The sequence below is a fragment of the Parasteatoda tepidariorum genome, chromosome 9, assembly GCF_982258835.1.
Source record: "Parasteatoda tepidariorum strain Cologne lab strain chromosome 9, Ptep-v5.0, whole genome shotgun sequence".
NCBI classification, from domain to species: Eukaryota; Metazoa; Arthropoda; class Arachnida; order Araneae; family Theridiidae; genus Parasteatoda; species Parasteatoda tepidariorum.
In genome coordinates, this window is record NC_141763.1 from 29470194 (window position 1) to 29489772 (window position 19579).

Below are 19579 nucleotides of genomic sequence, written 5' to 3' on the forward strand. Positions count from 1 at the left end.
ATATATTGTGAGAAAACAAATGTGATATCCTCAGATTATCAGAAAAGACTTTATTTTCTGTTAAAATTATTTTCTTTTATCGCTTCTATAGTTTCAAAAAGGGAATCAAGCTTGTTTTTAAAGGTTTTGTAAGTCGATTAAGACTGATGAATGCAGGGAATTTTCTTTTCTTTTTACATTTGTTTTGTTACTTGTACATTTATTTATTCGGAGTTACCATTTTATGTATTATACCAGTCATTTGTATTTTTTAAATTTTCATTAAGAAATCAAGAATTGTTTTTACTTTTCATCAAGAAATGTGATAAATTTTTTAAATAAAAATCTGTTTTTTTTAAACTATATTCAGATATATTAAGGTATGAGAAAATGTTGCCGTGGGGACTCTTTCCAATTAATAAATTCAATGATGGATTAAAGCTACCGAATTGGCGCTGTCTCTGAATGTTTTCACAGTGAGCTGTTCCTTGCAATGGGAACACTCTGGCGCAGGCTCATTTAGTAGAAGATGTCACGAGTATGACCGATACGTAAACGGTTTAAAACAACTTCTAGTTTACGAGGTAGATTAAGTTGTGTATAAGGTTGTAGGTCAGAATAAATACTATGTAGTTTATTATTTGTCTCATTATTCCAGTTTTTTTTGCCATTCTGAATAGAAGGTGTATTTGATAATATTTTTAGCGTCTAATACCGTTGATTTGTGGATAGTTAGGTTATGTTTTGATTTTGCCGCCCGATCTGCTAATTCATTTCCTAAAATGTCAGTATACATGAAAAAATTACTTTTAGAGATGAAAAATACAATTGATAATGGAATGAGGTTTACGATTATAGTTTAACAATGCTTCAATACAGCTTTTCGAATCACTATATATATATATACATCATTTCTTTAACCCGGCAGGACGCCCGGAATAGAATTTCCTTTCTTCTATTGACCTTGACAGTTCTTTCTTATCAGTAGTCTACTTTTATACGCCCACCAGCCTATTCCAGGTGTTACAAATTCCAAAAGGGTCATTATTTCTTCTTTGACGAAGGAGTTGAGAAGTTAGGGGTGTGATTGGACCCCACGCGCTTTTTCGTGTTAGTCGAAAAGATGCATTTAAACACTGCTACTCTTTGCTTTCGGACGCTTTTTCTTACCGTTAACATGCCTACTCCGAATGAGAAAGAAATGGAGAGGCTGCGAAAGCTTTTTGATGAAGGTGAGAGTGAGGAAGACACTTTTTCGGAAGAGGATGCAGAATGTATTTCAGTTTTGAGTGATCATGATTCACAGTCAGAATTAGATGAAAATTCCGCTCTAGAAGATGCTTTAAGTGACGATTATTTTACTGGAAAAGATAAAGGCACATTGTGGGAAAAGGAAAAATTCAAGACCAATGTATGAACTCGTGGCAACATCATTACCCATCTACCAGGATCTAGATAGACTGTAAAGTCTGTATCCAAGCCAAATGAAGCTTGGGATATTTTTATGGATCGGAAAATTATCGTCTAATTTTTCATGAAAAAGAGATGGCAAAGGAACTGAAGAATTTGAAATACCAGCGCTTTTTAGATTATTGCTGTTTTGGAGATGCAGTTCTGATAAATGAAAAAGTAAGATTACAATTTTTATTGGCAACAACTAAAAAAAAAGTTGCTTAAAATTGAATAAATCAAGATGTAGCTTCTTAGAATTAACAAGAAAAGAATAATTATGGAAGTTATGAAAATATTACACAATAGTCAGCCGTAGAATTAATAATTTAATAGTTTAGAATAAACTTAATTAATTTAATGCGATACATGTATTATATTTAAAGAAAAATATAGCTATAATTTAAGAAAAATAATGTTTATTTACTCTAAGGTGTGGTGGTAAACCTTCTTGCAGCTATAGATAAAGTGACCACACGTCCCGATTTTGGCGGGACAGTCCCGCTTTTTGGTGGACTGTCCCGCGTCCCGCCGATTTTTAAAAATGTCCCGCTTTTTAGAAAATATCTGCATTTCTTATTTTAAATGTACTGTAAAAATATATTCCTATTATTTATTAGGTATTATGGTGATTATAAAGAAATAAAAAATACATAAAATGCGTGCAGAGTAAACTAAATTACGCAATGTACCAAGTTAGATTTACTCGGTGGTGTGCGATCATTGTCTTTACGTCTCGGCTTAATTCAGATAAGTGCGGACTGTCGTTAGACAGTGCGGTTTGTTCTTTTCAATTTGACGTTCGGTTTGACTCATTATTTGATTGACAAAGGTTGAGCAACAGTCGCCACAAAAAAACAGTCAATAAGGTAAAATTTAATACTCTTTTTTAGCCTTTGTAATAATTTTTTTGTTTATTTCTAGTATTTACCCACAAAATAAAAGATGAGTAAAAAAAGAGGATGCAAATTTAATGAAGAGCTAAGAGCTAAACATCTAGCGACAAAGAGGCACAAAAGATTTTTTAATAATGCCGCTTCCTCATCTAAAATGGAACAGTTTTTTCGCATTGCTAGCTTTAGCAACACGGAAAAACAGCTAGCATTAGCGGAAGGGCTATTTGCTTTCCGCACCATAAACCACAATCAAAGTTTTGAGATCAATGGATTGTACGTCGAAAGTGATCAAAACATTGTACTACAAAAAATATGCATGTGCAAGGACAAAAACCGAAGCAATTATTTGTAATGTTTTTTCACCATATTCGTTTTCACAATTGCAGAAAGAATTAGAAAAATGCGCATTTATATCCATATATTCTGATGCTTCCAACCACAAAGATTTAAAATTATTTTCCACAGGTGTAAGATTTTTTGATCCAGAAACAGGAATTAAAATTAGAATATTAGATTTTGTTTCATTGCCTGATGAAACTTCAAATAATTTTTGATTTAATAAGTACTATTTTAAAAAAGAATAATTTGAACAATAAAATTATTGCCCATTGTGCTGATAACACTAACGTAAATTTTGGTGGAAAAGCTAGAAGAGACATCAATAACGTTTTTATGAAACTTAACAAACATTCGAAGCAAAAAAATATTGGAGTAGGAACGCACATTTTATACCTATACTATTCAAACAGCATCTGACTTACTTCCAGTAGATGTTGAAAATATTTTTGCAAACATTTATTTGTATTTTTATATATATATTGTGCGTGTTGAAAGTTTGACTAAATTGTATTTCTCATTACATCCCATTTGTCACGCTTTGTCTCAATAAAAATGTGGTCACTTTAGCTATAGATGTTTAATTTTTTCCACAACATAAATTGATGTAGCTTTATTTAGCCGTAAGAACCTAATAAAAAAGTGTATCACTCAAACTAAAGGCATCTTCCCTATCGGGAATATTTTCAATCCTGTCTAACAAAATACAATCCGAATCTAATACAATTCGTCTGCTAAAATTGCGAGATTTGAGGTAGGTTTACTGTAGTAAAATGACGTCATATTTCTCTTCCTAGCTCGTTCGAAGGCTGCGAGCTAGGACGTGGTTTCTGCTTTCGCTTTGAGCAAATCTGTACATGACAGATACCGCTTTCCAGTTGCCATTTTTAAAAATCTTTTTCAAGCACCGAAAGAGCGGAAACTGATAATTATTTTGATATTAGTTAATATTATACTATTAGTTTGTTTCAATTCTCCTCTTTTCTAGAAAAATGTGTAAATGTTACTGTCACATTTTTTCACGAGGCAATCCTCACGTTTCGCAGAATTTCATTTTTCCTTTTATCGCACATAGTGTAAAAGAAAATAATGCCTTTCGTTTGTACAAACAAGTATATATATTAAGAAACCCAGGTAAAAAGATAAATGCAGGCGGCAAAATATAAAACACATTAAAAACTTTAGAGTTGACGTCAGAAATTATTGTAAACTGCAAAACCAATAACATGACGCTATTCAAAACTGCTCTAGTAGTAGTAACAGTCAACTCTTTTGTACTTTTATTTGCACTGCTTTAAATTTAGAGGTGCAGATACTATTTGCTAAGAATTTTCCATTAAATTTTTTTGTTAAATAAAGTTTGTGCGTTAAAGTTTGCAAAAAAATGAGCAAGCGTAAGAGAGGTTTGACGCAAGAGGAAATCAATGAATTACTTTTAGCGTCTGATACTAGCGACGAAGAATTATTAAGCGAGGGTGATGGTTGGACTCGACAATCTCTATCAGAACAAGTTGATGAACACTTAGGAAAAGATTCAGATAATAAAATAGATGACCATCTTAGTGAGGATGAAGAAATAACCGTATTTGACATAACGTGGGCTGAAGATGTGCCGAATGCTTCGTTTAAAAACATTGAAAACACTTTTGAAAGGCGGACCTGTCCACAATTTGGATCCTTCTTCTGAACCCTCAACGTATTTTAAGCTGCTTTTTCCTATGACAAAATCATAATAGAAAACATGAACTAATATGCCGAATATGTTCATAAGGGAAAAGATCTGTCGAACACAAAAAGGGTGTCTATTACTGATATCGCTGAGATATGGGAGTTCATATCTTGTCTCTTTGTAATGAGTGTTTCCGCGTCCCACGTATTGCGGATTATTAGTCCAACAATCCTATTTTTACTAACTTAAATGTAAAACCAACATTGACCCGAGACAGATTTTTCGATATCTGGAGATTCCTACATCTGTCAGACCGCGAAAAAGAGAAACAAAAATCTGACCCCGAAATTTACTTATATGCAGAAGGTTGATCCTTTCCTCACTGACATGAGAAGGAATTTTCAACAACCTTTCACACCTCACAAGAACTTGTCAGTTGATGAAGCTTTGATAAAATACTAAGGACGACTTGATATTGTCTAATACATGCCCCAAAAACCTGCCAAGAGAGGTTTAAAAGTCTAATGATGTGTACTTCCTCCCTTGGCTATGTTTCAAACTTCGAGTTTTATTGCGGAGAGCATGATAGTGTTAAAAGAAGTGGTCAAGGAATTGGAATTTGTTATGATGCAGCGACTCAGCTCAGCAGCATTTTAACGCCTGGAAAAAACTATCATATTTATTTTGATAGGTATTTCACGAGTATCCCTCTGATGATGGACCTCATGAAAAAAAAATAATGGCTCTTGTGGACTTTTGAACACTTGCCGAAAATATTTACCAAAAGAGTTGAAGAGCTTGACAATGCTGGACAGTCTAAAGTCCAGTACGTTGCATTTCCTCCTCTTTTGTATACGGTCTGGAAAGATAAAAAGGAAATTTTTATGTTGTCCATAACTAAAGCTGTGACTACCACAACTGTAAATCGAAGAACCGTCAAGACACTCAATTTCCGCAGAGCGTTTTCAGATTACAACAAGTTTATGGGTGGTGTTGATCTGGCAGAACAAAAGCGAAAATACTATAAATCCGAGCGGAAATCAAGAATTTGGCGTTTGTACATTGTACGTTTTTTAGACATGCCGCCTAAAGATGTGGTTTCTGCTTCCACCTTCCGGCGGCAGATTTTCTTAGTGTTTTTCAAGCATTGACATAGCAAAAAGTGATTTTCAGTCAAAAATATTTTAAGTTTCGCCAAGATTTTTCTATTAAAATTTTTTTTTAAATAAAGTTTGTGTGTAAAAAAATTAGCAAAAAATTAATTTATTGCATTAATTTGTAAAAAAATTAGCAAGCGTAAGAGAGGTTTGACGCAAGAGGAAATCAATGAATTACTCTTCACGTCTGATACTAGCGACGAAGAATTATTAAGCGAGGATGATGATTGGCCTCCACAATCTCTATCAGATCCCTTCTTCTGAACCCTCAACATATTTCAAGCTGATATTTTCCGATGGCACGCAAAATCATAATGGAAAATACAAACAAATATGCCGAATATGTTCTCATACCTTGTCTCTTTATAATGAGCGTTTGTCTCTTTATAATGAGCGAGCGTCCCACTTATTACGGATTATTGGTCTAACAATCCTATTTTCACTAACTTAAAAGTGAAATCAACAATGACCAGAGACTGATTTTTCGATATGTGGAGATTCCTACATCTGTCAGACCGAGAAAAGGAGGAGAAACAAAAATCTGACCCCGAAATCTACTGTTTGTAGAAAGTCGATCCTTTCCTCACTGACATGCGGAAGAATTTTCAGCAGGATTTTGAACCTCAAAAGAACTTGTCAGTTGATGAAGTTTTGATAAAATACAAAGGACGACTTGATATTGTCCAATACATGCCCCAAAATCCTGCCGACAGGTTTAAGAGTGTGGATGATGTGCATTTCCTCGCTTGGCTATATTTTAAACTTCGAGGTTTAATGCGGAAAGCATGATAGTATTAAAAGAAGTGGTCAAGGAATTGGTTATGATGTAGTGACTCAGCTCAGTAGCATTTCAACGCCTGGAAAAACTATCATATTTATTTTGATAGGTGTTTTACGTTGTCCTCCCTCTGTTAGTCATTGGCGCAAGAGCCAGTTGTGGCTATATTGCACCTACAACTTGGTGTGTGTCCCTCTGATGATGGACTTCATAAACAAAAAATATTGGCTCTTGTGGGACTTTGAACACTTGGCGAAAATTCTTACCAAAATAGTTGAAAAGCTTTAACTTGACGATGCTGGACAGTCTAAGGTATTCCAGTGCGTTGAATTTCCTAATCTTTTGTGTACGGTCTGGAGGGATGATTGGTTGGTTGGATTTTATTGGCGCAAGAGCCAGAAATGGCTATACTGCGCCAGGCACTAGGTTAAACTACGGTGTTATTTTTTAAAGCAGAGAATAAAGTCCTATGACTTTGATAAATTTTAAAAGATTGTGATGTATAGGGTCACCAAGTAAAGATTGAAGATCAGGGTTAAAACTGCCAAAAAAATTTTTTCTCAAGTATTTGAATCGTCTGCAGTCAGTAAAAATATGCTTAATGGTGATAGCAACTTGACAGCATGAACAAACAGGTGCAGGTTCGTTTTTCAATAAATGCATATGGGTATATCGTGAGTGGCCAATGCGTAGCCTGTTTATTAAAACATGAGTTTTACGGTCAATGGGCATTATTTTATTGTTATCAATAGAAGGGAAAATTCCATGTAATTTATTATCATTTTGTGTATTCCAGTGTTCTTTCCAGGCTTGATAAACTGATAATTTACAAATTCGCTTGATGTCCAATGGTGCTAAAACATTCCTGCTTATGTTATGAGTACTTTTTGCAACTACATCAGCACATTCATTCCCGTGTATACCGACATGGGATGGTATCCAACAAAAATAAATATTGAAACCTCTGTCATATAGTCGAGCGATGTATTTTTGGATTTTGAGTATGATTGGGTTTAGACCGATGTCTGGAATACTTGCTATAAAACTACGTGAGTCAGTATATATTATCCACTTTAGATAAGTTTGGTCGAAAATATAGTTAAGGGCTAGTAAAATAGCATAACATTCTGCAGTAAAGACTGAAGAATCAGGAAGCAGTTGCTCAGATACAGTAGAATTTTCGGTAACAACACCACAACCAACATGATTATCGTGTTTTGATCCGTCAGTAAAAATTGGTTTAAAATCGATATATTTATGGCGATGTTCATAAAATTTTTGAGTGAAAACACTCGAGCTAGTGTCAGATTTTTTAAAATTATTAAAAACGTCTAACACACATTTTGAAACATCAATCCAAGGTGGGATGATGCCTGTGTTAGTAAAAACCTCAATATCTAAAATGTTAAAATCATTTAAAATATTGGTGATTCTAATCCCAAACGAAGGTATATAAGATGGACGCGAGGAGAAGTGAGTGGTGTATTGTGGATGAACGACACATGAGTATAGTGGATGAAGTGACTTCGATTTAATTTTAAAATAATAATCCAATGATAGTTTAGAGCGACGGAAATGAAGAGAGGGTTCCGAGCATAACACATACAGACTTTCAACTGGTGAAGTCCTAAATGCACCTGATGATATTCTCAATCCTTGATGATGGATAGTGTCGAGGTATTTTAAAACGGATTGACGAGCTGAAGAGTATATAGGAATACCATAATCTAGTTTGGAACGTATAACTGCACGATATATTTTTAACATCGAATCCATATCAGCTCCCCATGAACAGTTAGCGAGGACTTTAAGAATGTTTAATGATTGAGAGCATTTTCTCCTAATGTAATTTATATGAGGTTTAAAAGTTAGTTTAGAGTCAAAAATCATTCCCAGGAATTTTGTTTCTTCAACAACAGAAATAGCGTTATTATTTAAAATAATTTCAGGATGAGGATGAAGACCACGTCGTCGACAAAAATGAACACAATGAGTTTTTTGAGGTGAGAAAGTAAAACCATTTTCATTTGCCCATTTTAAAATTTTATTTACAGCTAGTTGCATTTGTCTCTCAATTAGGGTCATATTAGTGGATCGGCATGAAATCCGAAAGTCATCCACAAATAATTCACCATATACTGTTACAGGAAGTTGGGTTAAAATGTTGTTTATTTTCAATATGAAAAGCGTTACACTTAAGGTATCCGACTACGTTGAAAAGGCAATTTTCGACAAAATGACACAATTTTTTTTATTGTCTTAAAATATAGCCTACAGTTATACGTTTCTAAAACTGTTCTTATTTTTTCTCTGCGTCAAATATTTAAAAAGTTATGAAGGTTTTAAAGAAGGGTGATAGTCATCTGAAGCTACCGGAAGTGAAGAAAACGAAACCGAAAGCTTGATATTTCTCATATTTCCAGCTTCATTTTAATCAATATCGGTTGTGTTTTTAAATACTTTAAGTTCTAGATGGTAAACCTCAATTAGTTAGTATAAGAAAGCTATAAGCACAGTTTTATTAAAGCATAAGACTCCAAATCTGGTGACATTCTGGTGAAACTTTGTTTATTTTGTCTTTGCTTTTTCCCCGTGTTTTCAAATATATTTTTTGAATTAGAATTGAGTTCTTACATTTTATAAAGTTTATATCTGATTTATGAATTGATATTTGTTTTAGTATGGGTAAAGAAAGAAGTTACAAGCCGCGAAAACGTAAATTTCACGGTAATCAAAATACGTCGAAGCTGAAACTTTCAGAAGATGTGAAAGCTGAAAAAACTGCTAGTGAACTAAAATTGCATAATAAGCAAGAACTTTGTGTTGAAGATTGCAAAAAATTGATACTAGATGATGAAATTTCGGGAAATAGAATTATTGATATTAGTATATTGATTCAAGTATTTTCTATTTTACTTTGTCCAATATGTTCTTCTAGTAACCTTTTCCTTGAGGAAAATTCAAGATTTGGACTCTCTTCGAATTTCACCCTGAAATGCAAAAACTGCTCTTTCATGAAGGGTTTTTGTACTTCGAGAAAGAATAATAAGCTCAACGAAATAAATTCGAAATTCGTGCTAGGTCTACGGCTAATTGGGGCTGGATTTTCTGCTGGTAAAAAACTATGTACCATTTTGAATTTTCCATCATTTCTCTCTAAGAGTGCATTTCGAAAACATGAAGAGAAACTACTAAAGGCCGCAACAACTGTTGCTGAGAAATGTATGATAACAGCTGCTAAAGAAGTTTCAAGAATCAAAAATGACAGTTCATCTATAATAAAAGAGTGTGGAGTCTCTGTTGATGGGACTTGGCAGCGGAGAGGATTTTCTTCTTTAAATGGCTGTGTGACTGCGATTTCTGTGGATACTGGCAAAATATTGGACATGGAAGTACTGTCCCAATATTGTAGATTTTGTAGTATCATAAAAAATTCTTCTGATCATGTTTGTGCAAACCACAGTGGGTCTGCAGGAGCCATGGAGCCTGTTGGAGTCTACCGCATCTTCGAAAGATCAAAAAAAATTCGCGGTTTGAAGTACACGGATTACTATGGGGACGGTGACTCAAAAGCTTTTGACAGTGTGCGAGACATTTACGGAAAAAATTCTGTAAATAAATTGGAGTGTATAGGACATATCCAAAAGAGAGTTGGGTCTCGTTTACGCAAATTGAAAAGTAAACAGAAAGGTTTAGGTGGAAAGGGAAAATTGACGGATGCATTTATAGACAAACTACAAAATTACTACGGAATTGCAATCCGTAGTAATGTGGGAAACCTTGAAAATATGCAATCAGCAGTAATTGCAGCGTTTTTTCACTGCATATCTAATGCTCAATATCCAACACATGGACAGTGCCCCGTTGGAAGTAATAGTTGGTGCAAATTTCAACGGGGTAAATTTTCTGGCAATGATTATGCAGAAAAGTCAAAAGGTCTTCCTCGTGATATAGTTAAAGTTGTTAAGCCTGTTTATATGGAACTGTGCAATCGAACACTACTGAAAAAGTGTCTGCACGGAAAAACTCAGAACGCTAATGAAAGCTTCAACGGTGTCTTGTGGAACATAATTCCAAAATCGACATTCGTTGAGCTTCAAACTCTTCGTTTGGGTGCCAATATATCTGCCATTTTATTCAATGATGGATTTAAAGGTGTTGCATCAATATTAGATGAACTTGGATTATTCCCAAACTCTTATACCCAAGTAGGATGCCAGGGCCTGGATGAAAACCGCATCACAGATTCAAAGCGGCACTCAAACTTACATGCATTAAAACAGCGGAAAATATTACGGGCCAAAAGAAAAAAGAAAATTGCTCATACTGAACTTAAAGAAGGTCCAATGTATGAATCTGGGGGGTTTTCAGATATGTGAAAGTGTATTTTACAGTGCTATATATATATCTAATTTTCAAATGCATTTTTCTCATAATTAGGGCCCTATAAATTATGCGAAGATGCGGAAACCCGCATAATTCACAATTATCCGCATAATTTACAATTTTCCGCGTGATTGCAGCATATCTGTATAATTTTTATTTTTCAGCAAAATGTATTCGTTTACCAGATAAATTTCTCCTTAAGGGTTTTTTTTTCAATTGAAAAATATCTTCATTTTCAATTCCAAGAATCTTTATCGACAGGTGGACGTTTGCAAAGACTTTCAGTTCATTGCAGAACACGCTCAGATATTAATAGATACTCTTCTCTTTTTCGAAACATGTGGTGTATTTATTCACAAAGCTTACAATAAGATTTTTGATCTGCGGTCTAAACTTCGATGTAATTCTCAGGCATCATACTCACGAAAAGATTCACGCAACGTATTTCTTCAAGAAGTGTTTCACAAAACAATTGCAAAGTTGAATACTTACTACTCTCCAGAACTAGACGTATTCAAAAAACGCGAGCCCAAGTTTAGTCAACCTGCATTAAACTTCATGAAAGCTGCTCGAGTTTTCGATCCAGAACAAATAGTCAACCTCAATATTGAAGACGACGATGTATTCAAGAATATTCCAGGAATGAGTGGTCAAGATATGAAACTCGAGTATGCTGCTTACAAAGAATATGTAAAAGAATGTTCAAACCAGGACTTAATTAGATTCTGGAATTCAGAGCTAGTCTCAGAGAGATTTCCAGAACTTACAAAAAAAGCACGACAAGTGCTCTCAGTGCTTCCTAATTCAGTAGATTGCGAAAGAGCTGTATCCTGCTACGGCCAAATTTTCACAAAACAAAGACAGTGTTTGAAAGAAAGCGCAGCTTCTGGACTAACTTCTCTCATTTTAATAAACTTCAATAATTGTTCTGATGTAGAAAATGGATGTACAATACATAAGAAGGTAATTTAGTTGAAATCTTTACTGTATTCATTGAAAAAATTTTTTATTAAAGCAGGAAAGAAAGTTGAACTTTTTTAAGAGATTTTTTTTTCAGTTTCAATTGTTTTCTGGATCATTCGCAACCTGCATGCATAATTTTTAAAAGACACCGCATCCTTGCCGCATAATTTTTAAAAATCGCCGCATCCTAGCCGCATAATTTTTAAAAAATTTCCGCATAATTTATAGGGCCCTACTCATAATGAAATTTTCAGTAAAATAGTGTCACGAAAACTTGAATTTTTTAAAATGGTTTGTAATTAGATGTCTGAAATTTTTTTCATAGTAATTATAGACCTCTATGAGTGTAATGAACCGGACAAATGTTTCAGTGTTGATTAGAATTTTTTATATGATGATTTTAACAATATAATCAGAATAATTTTTAGTAAATATCGTGTCAGAAAACTTCGAAAGTTCCCTAAATTTTTATTTATAAATATTTCACTTAGATTCCGGTTCATTACACTCTTAATAGTTTGTAGTAGACATATATGTCAACAATTTTGATGTAAGATGAAAATAATTTGACCGAGAGCGTTTTTCCCAATTACAAATTTTTTGCAAAATTTTGCTTAAAATTGACAATATTTTAAAAAAATACTGAACTTAGGTTGCTTTGAATTGTTAATTGTACTATAATGGACTAAAAAATATTGTATTGGCCAAAAATTTCATTTTAAAAGGTACATTTAAAAAAAAGGTGCTTCGAACGTAGTCGGATACCTTAAAACACTTCCTTGAGGAACACCTTGCTCCTGAGGAAAAATATCAGATAAAATAGAATTAATTTTGACCTGAAAAGTTCTATTGGATAAAAAGTTTTTAATAAAATAAAACATGTTACCACCTATTCCACAGTTTATAAGGTCCTTAAGTATACCATAGCGCCAAGTTCTATCGTAAGCCTTTTCCATATCAAAGAAAATTGAAACTAGATGTTGATTCATTAAGAATGCGTGGCGAATGTCAGTTTCGAGTTTTAGCAGATTATCTACGGTGCTCCGACCTCTGCGGAAGCCACTTTGGTATTGGGAAAGGTGATTTTCGGTTTCAAGTAAATGCATAAGGCGCCGATTTACCATTTTTTCAAAGAGCTTGCAGAGGCAGCTGGTTAAAGCGATGGGTCTGTAGCTTGTGGTTTCCTCTGGATTCTTTCCTGGTTTGAGAATGGGTATTACGTAAGCTGTAGACCAGTTTTTAGGAAAAATTCTTTCTGTCCAGATTCGGTTGTATATTATTAAGAGAAGACTTAAGATTTTATCAGGCAGGTTTTGAATCATAGAATAGTGAATTTCATCAGGACCAGGAGCTGTAGAGTGGGTATTTTTTAAAACATATTGAAGTTCGTTAAGAGTAAAAGGTTTATTATATTCGCTGTTTGTGTTCTTTGGCGTCAGTTTGATCTTTTCACTATTTCTTTTTATCGTGGCAAATGGTTGTTGGTAAGCAGAGTCGCTAGAAACTTTAGCAAAAGCATCGGCTAGTGCATTTGCTATATCGTGAATATGAGATATAAGTGAATTATTACATCTGAGGATAGGAATATTATTTGCTGTGTATTTACCAGATATTGTTTTTATTTTATGCCAGATAATGTTTGACGGTGTGTTATGTTTTATTGACGTAACGTAATTTTTCCAAGATGTTTTTTGGGCATTACGTCGAATTCTGCGAGCCACGGAGCGAGCTTTTTTAAATGCAATTAAGTTATCTGCTGTTGGGTGCTTACGGAAAATTCCCCATCGTTGTTTTTGCTCTTTCTGTGCTTGATTACACTCCTGGTTCCACCACGGTTTCGGTTGTTTTGGTAATTTGGACGATGTCATTTTTGTACTGTGTTTGGCTGCTTCAAGTATTTTATCTGTAAAATGCTCAACTACAAGATCTATATTATTTTGATTTATAAGATTTTCTTCAAGTTTTATGCTAGAGGTAAATTTAGTCCAATTTGTTGTATTCATTTTAAGTCGTGGGGTTTTGGAAAGCTGATAATTATTAGTGCCTGTATAAGTGAGTATTAATGGGAAATGATCACTATTGAAGAGATTATTATATACGTGAAATGACCAGTATGGATACTGAGATGAACTGCAAATCGCTAGATCTATGGCATGAAATGTTTTTGAGGGAACATGAAAATGGGTGCTTTCTCCCGTGTTTAAAAGGCATAAAATATGGTCATCGATAAGTTTTTCAATCATAAGTCCTCTATTATTTGAATCAGGACTCCCCCACATAGGGCTATGGCCATTGAAATCACCGGTTATTATGAATGGTTGAGGAAGTTGTGCGAGTAAATTGTCTAAATCTAATTGGCTCACATTATCATGAAGAGGAAGATAAATGCAACAAACAGTGAGAAGGAATTGAAGAGATATTTGAACAGCAACCGCTTGTAAGTTAGTGTTAAGTGATATTATACGAGTTGGATACATGGTGGAAGTCATAATCATGACTCCACCACAAGCTTTATTTCTGTCAATGTTATCTTTTCTAACTGAATTATAACCGCGAAGTTTAGCATTTTGGTTAGGTTTTAGTGAGGTTTCTTGGAGACAAATGCAACATGGAGAAAATTTATTCACTATATCAATGATGTCCGGTTTTGTTACATTATAGCTTCTGCAATTCCAAGATATTATTTTTGTCATTATTACCTTCGAATTTTGAGTTTAGTATTTTTGGGACACAGATTTGGTGGAGTCTCCATCCCATCTTCAGTTTGCATCTGAGAATTAAGCTGTTCGTCGTTCTTATCTTCATCTGTGCTCATTGCATCAGATTCTTGCTCAGAATGTTGTTCTTTATTTTTTAAATGCTTTAACCTGTTTTTGTTAAATTTGTTTTGTCTGCTTTTTGGCAAATATTTTTGTTTACTTACTATTGGAGACTGAGTTAGTTTTTGTTGTAATTTGTTTATCAACTGCGGGGTTAACTTCAAGTACTTTTGATTTTCAGATTTGTTTTGTACCTGTGTTGAAGGGATAACGGATTTTTCAAGATTTTGAGTTTGTTGAGATTGAGAGAGAGTTGTTTTTGATGAGCTTGCTGTTTGCCTTGGAGATATTGTTTTAAGTTTAGTATTTTGTGTTTCTGTGATATCATATTGACTGCCTACTGATTTTGTATGTTTTGCATTAGAGACTGAGTTCATAACTGCTGCAACATACGAAACATTAGGTCGGGGTTGCGAATTCCGGAATTTAGTTTTAGCTTCAAAGTAGGAGAGATTTTGAGTTACTTTTATGGTTAAGATCTGTTTTTCTTGTTTCCATTTTAAGCATTGTCTTGAATTTGCAGAATGATTTTCATTGCAGTTAACACAATTTTCAGGAAATGTACAGGACTTAAAGGAGTGTCCAGTTTGACCACAGCGTGAACAGGTTTCGTTACCTCTACAATTGTTGGTGGAGTGACCAAACTTTTGGCATTTAAAGCAGCGTAGAGGATTCGGAATATATGGGCGGACTTTGCAATTTTGATATCCAGCTTTAATGTCAACAGGTAGATCAGCAGTGTTGAAAGTCAAAACTATATGCTGCGTTGTGAAGATATCTGGACCTTTTTTGATAGTGATGTGGTGCGCATCTATAACGCCTTGATTTAAAAGACCTTCTTTTATTTCTGAGATGGGTAGGGATTGCAGAGTTTTATCTGAAATGACGCCTTTGGATATATTCAAAGTGTTGTGTGGTGTTATTGTAATATTAATGTTCCCAATTTGTTTCATTTTTAATAGTGCAGTTGTTTGTTTAGCAGAATTTGTTTCGACTAATAAGTCTCCTGATGGCATTTGTTTAACGCTTTTTGGATTTCCAACATGAGTTTCAAGAGATTTCTGAACTAAAAATGGTGATATGGAAGACAGTTTCTTTTCACTAGAACTAAGTATCAGAAATTTTGCATTTGAGAGGTCATAATTTGGACAGTTTGACAAGACAAAACTAGGTGAGGAGGTTGTTCCGCTTTTGTTTCGGTGTGCAGAACTGAACACCTGCTCAATTTCAGCCATATAAAGATAAATAAACTTCCACTATCAGCGGCACCACCCACCACGGAGTCCAACATAGGGGATGTAAGTAATCAAAATGAATCTGTTACTTGAACACCGATGCTAACCAATAGCTATACGCCCGAGAGTCACCCCTGAAACAGCCTCCACCCTTAACGAGGTGCCCAGTAAGTGACCCCGGGCTTGACCCTAGCCAACAGATGACGTTTGTGACAAGCCGATTGATGCATACGGGCCACTATGCACCTCCCGTTTACCTGAAGCAGGGGCCAAAGCAGTGTGTTGGGGCACAAAGATGCCCCTCAACTACCAGGATCCCCTTTTCCAGGGACACGGGTCTCCACGCACGGCGAACACGCGGGTGGTTTCTTCCAATCAGAGTCTGATATAACACAGAGCTAAGATGAAAAGTCCTTACCAGTAATTTGGCAACCACAACAAGGGTGAAAATTTAAGGAATATAATGCGGATAATGAAGTGAAACAAAACTAATAAATATTCATATGAACGTAACGGAAATAAGAGATAATCAAAGGTATAAAGACTCATAAATGTTCGCTCACTAGGTCAATGTAATAAATTATGAAAGCCAGAAACTCAAAACAGGACCGTCGCAAGAGAGAATCAGAAAAATGCTCAGGTCCAGCTCGGGGCCCCGGGTGCGCCGTACCCGTCACACAAGAGTGTGCCCCTGGGGGACTGGAGGGATGAAAAGGCTAATTTTCTGTTGTCCAAAACTAAATCCGCGACTCTGTAAATAGAAGAATTTGTGGAACCGTCAACTCACTCGATTGTCCTAAAGTATTTTCAGATTACAACAAGTTTATGGGTGGTGTTGATCTGGCAGAACAAAAGCGAAAATACTATGAATCTGCGCGGAAATCAAGAAAGTTGTTGTTATATGTGTTTTGGTTTTTGTTGGACACTGCTATCTACAATTCTTTAAATATTTATTCGCTTTCACAGCCACCAACTAATAAGGAACATAAAAGATTGTTCGACTTTAAAGTAAGTCTCATTGAAGAATTGTTTACAGGAATTCTATTTCCCATAGTCTGAGTCCATCTGTCAATTCAAACTCAAATCATCTTCATAACAAATGCAAAACATCTACACCTAGAAGATGTCTTGGATGTGTCAGGCATGCAATGTATGCCTTTTGCATGGATTGTTTCGGTCCATATCATGCTGTCTTACAATCTTAGGCGCGAACGGGTAAAATTACTAGATACTTTTTCTTACTTAAAATCCCTTTCTATACACTCAAATATTAACATTTTCTCTGAACGAAAATTAAGTACACTTTTCAATTTATAGAAATCAACTAATGGAAATCTTTATAACTTAATAAAATGTTGACGCATATGAATAATTTTTTATAAAACGATATCTAACAATGATTCTCCCAAATATGCTTTTGAATAATTCGCTGGTTCAAAACTAAAACTACACATCTGCAAACGTACTATGCCTGCAGATGTGTCGTTTTAGTTTTGAAGCAGCGAACCTTTAAAATTATTTTTGTTGTTTTTTTCATTGTTAATGTTTTATCTTCAAAAGTCATTTGGCGTATGAATATTTAATTTTATGAAGGAAGTCTCCTAAAAATCTCTTTACCTAGATAATTGAAGTTTATTTTATAACTCATTCCCAGTGAAATTTAATATATACTTAGCATACATTTATTTAATTGACGTCTTTTTATGTATTTTAAGATTGCTTTTTGTACATAAAAATATCGTTGTGATGGAAAGCTTTCTAGTCAAAGTAGAGTATGAAAGAATTATTTTGTAAGATGATATCTAATAATGATTGCTAAAAATTTATTTTAGTGATACGCTCTTTAAATATCTACTATTTAGATCATTTTTATTATTTTATTTTTCAGTAGTATATTTAAATGTATAAATATTTTTAATTGAAATTTATAATGAAAATCTCACAATTTAGTAATTTCTAGTTCAATTTTAAATATTTATGCACTACACATATCTCTTTACTTTGGGCATTTTTGTATAGAAAAAATGTACATTTATTTTTCTCTTTTTTGGACACTTTCAGATCTTTCACTCTTTTTTATAGTTCATTCCTGGTGAAATTTAATATATACTAAGCGTATATTTATTTATTCGAGTTCTTCTTTGGAATTTTTTAACTGCTTCATGTACTAATATTTCGTTGCTATCGAAATTTTTCTCGTGCCAGTTTATAGGATAATAAGTGTCTAATAATGATTGTATAAAATCTATTTTTTGTGATCGGCATTTTAATTAAGCACCTTTTACGTTATTTTTAATATTTTATTTTATATTATAAATGAATGGTTTTATAAATAAAAGCTACTTAAAAATAATTTGTTTAGATACAATAATTTTCTATTTTTTAGTTTTGCAATTGATTATTTCTTACTAATTAATCAAATGAAGATGATAATAGTAAGTATAATTAAATTTTTCTTGTTAGTGAGATCGAATATGATATTTAAAAATGTAAAAGGATGAGATAATTTGAACAGTCGCTATCTATCAAAACAATCTTCCACTTTTATTTAAAATTTTTCGAAAGATTAAAAAAAGAAACAAGAGCGAAAGAAGAAAAAATAAAGCATAATTTATTACTCTTCTATTTGATAGTCGCCAAAAAGGTGCTAAACTTTTATTTTCGAAAACTCTTAGTTGTAGTAAATTTCTAATTTGTCGACAAGTCCCCTCCTTTGCCGCATAAGCGATTTTGAATACTCACCTGCAAGAAAACGATGACCCCCTCCTCATAGGAAGATAGCTTTGGACGAGTTCAATCATAGAAACTGCTTTTAGAAAACTCCCGTAAGGATGGGACACAAATCTTAGGACTAGGTCGGAATCATAGGGTTAACAGATTTGAAGAAAATAAAAGTGAATCGAGGAGTCGAAAAACTGATAATTTTGAAATACATCAGACTACTTTTGAATGGTATAATAAAATGCGTGGTATGATTTCTAGAGTTTCTGGACCTTTGCTACCAGAAACATCTGTAAGCTTTCAAAAAAACTCAATGTAGAAAATTTTACTGCTTCTAATGGCTGGTTAGAATCGTACAAGAAACTTTTGTGTGGAGAGTCACAAGACGTTTATATGGAAACAATAGTTTCCTTTAAAAACGAATTTCTGTTTTGTTGGAGAATTACAAGAATGAAGACATATTCAAGGCAGGTGAATGTGGTTTGTTTTATCGTGCAATGCCAAACAAAACATCAGCTACGACTGGAGATAAATGCAAAGATGGCAAGATATCAAAGGAGAGAATCACCATTGTGCTTCCTTGCAGTTTAACAGGAGAGAAACCGAAACCTCGTGCCATAGGAAAAGTCAGAAAACCCCGTTGTTTCAAAAAAGCCTACATCAAAAATTTTCCTGTTTCGTGGTATGGAAATAAAAAAGCCTGGATGACACCTGTGACATTGTGAACTAAAAATTAGGCCGACCCCTTTGACGCCTTTCTGTCTGTCGTCCTTCACGGCTTTGACCTTCGGCGGCCTTTGATGTAAGCACATGGGAGATCTAATTTTTTTAATTTTAATCAGTTAAGAGGTAAAGCCTTATGCTCGATTCGTAAAAAGTAGGTTGGTTTTATTACCTATAATTTTCCTTATATATGGGTGGAATTACTAAAATTGTAATTAATCAATTTGCTATCTTAATTAATTTTGATTCAAAGTTTGTTTGTTTCTATAATAATTTTATAAGTTACCCATATTATAATTTGTAATGAGTAATTCAATTTTTTTATCATTTGAAATATTTTTACTATGAATTTTAGTTGCATGATAGGGTTTAATTCTTCTAGTACAATGTCTTGTTGATGTAATTTTGGTAGTTCATGTATATTCAGTAATAGTAATTTCAGGTGTTTTTCATTAATATCAGTATAAC

General features: G+C 33.9%; 2 protein-coding genes across 2 annotated transcripts; one reads left to right on the forward strand and one right to left on the reverse strand.

Annotated features, from left to right (window-relative positions):
* The first annotated feature begins 8465 nt into the window (after nt 1–8465).
* Nucleotides 8466–10686, forward strand: LOC147803466 (uncharacterized). Its single transcript, XM_087151157.1, has one exon. The coding sequence runs from the start codon at nt 8946–8948 to the stop codon at nt 10641–10643; it is 1698 nt and encodes a 565-aa protein (XP_087007283.1). The 5' UTR covers nt 8466–8945; the 3' UTR covers nt 10644–10686.
* A 3622-nt stretch (nt 10687–14308) lies between these two features.
* On the reverse strand, nt 14309–15667 carry LOC147803467 (uncharacterized). The gene is made up of 2 exons (XM_087151330.1): nt 14537–15667; nt 14309–14473 (listed from the first exon to the last, which is right to left on the reverse strand). Exons 1-2 carry the CDS (start codon nt 15665–15667, stop codon nt 14309–14311), a joined length of 1296 nt encoding a protein of 431 aa, XP_087007456.1.
* Nucleotides 15668–19579: the final 3912 nt, after the last annotated feature.

Bases quoted from the DNA above. Each gene is read 5' to 3' on its own strand.
- LOC147803466 (XM_087151157.1), top strand. From the start codon at position 8,946: ATGGGTAAAGAAAGAAGTTACAAGCCGCGAAAACGTAAATTTCACGGT.
- LOC147803467 (XM_087151330.1), bottom strand. From the start codon at position 15,667: ATGGCTGAAATTGAGCAGGTGTTCAGTTCTGCACACCGAAACAAAAGC. The intron at 14,474-14,536 runs GTAAGTAAACAA...AACAGGTTAAAG, and splicing joins AACTAACTCAGTCTCCAATA to CATTTAAAAAATAAAGAACA.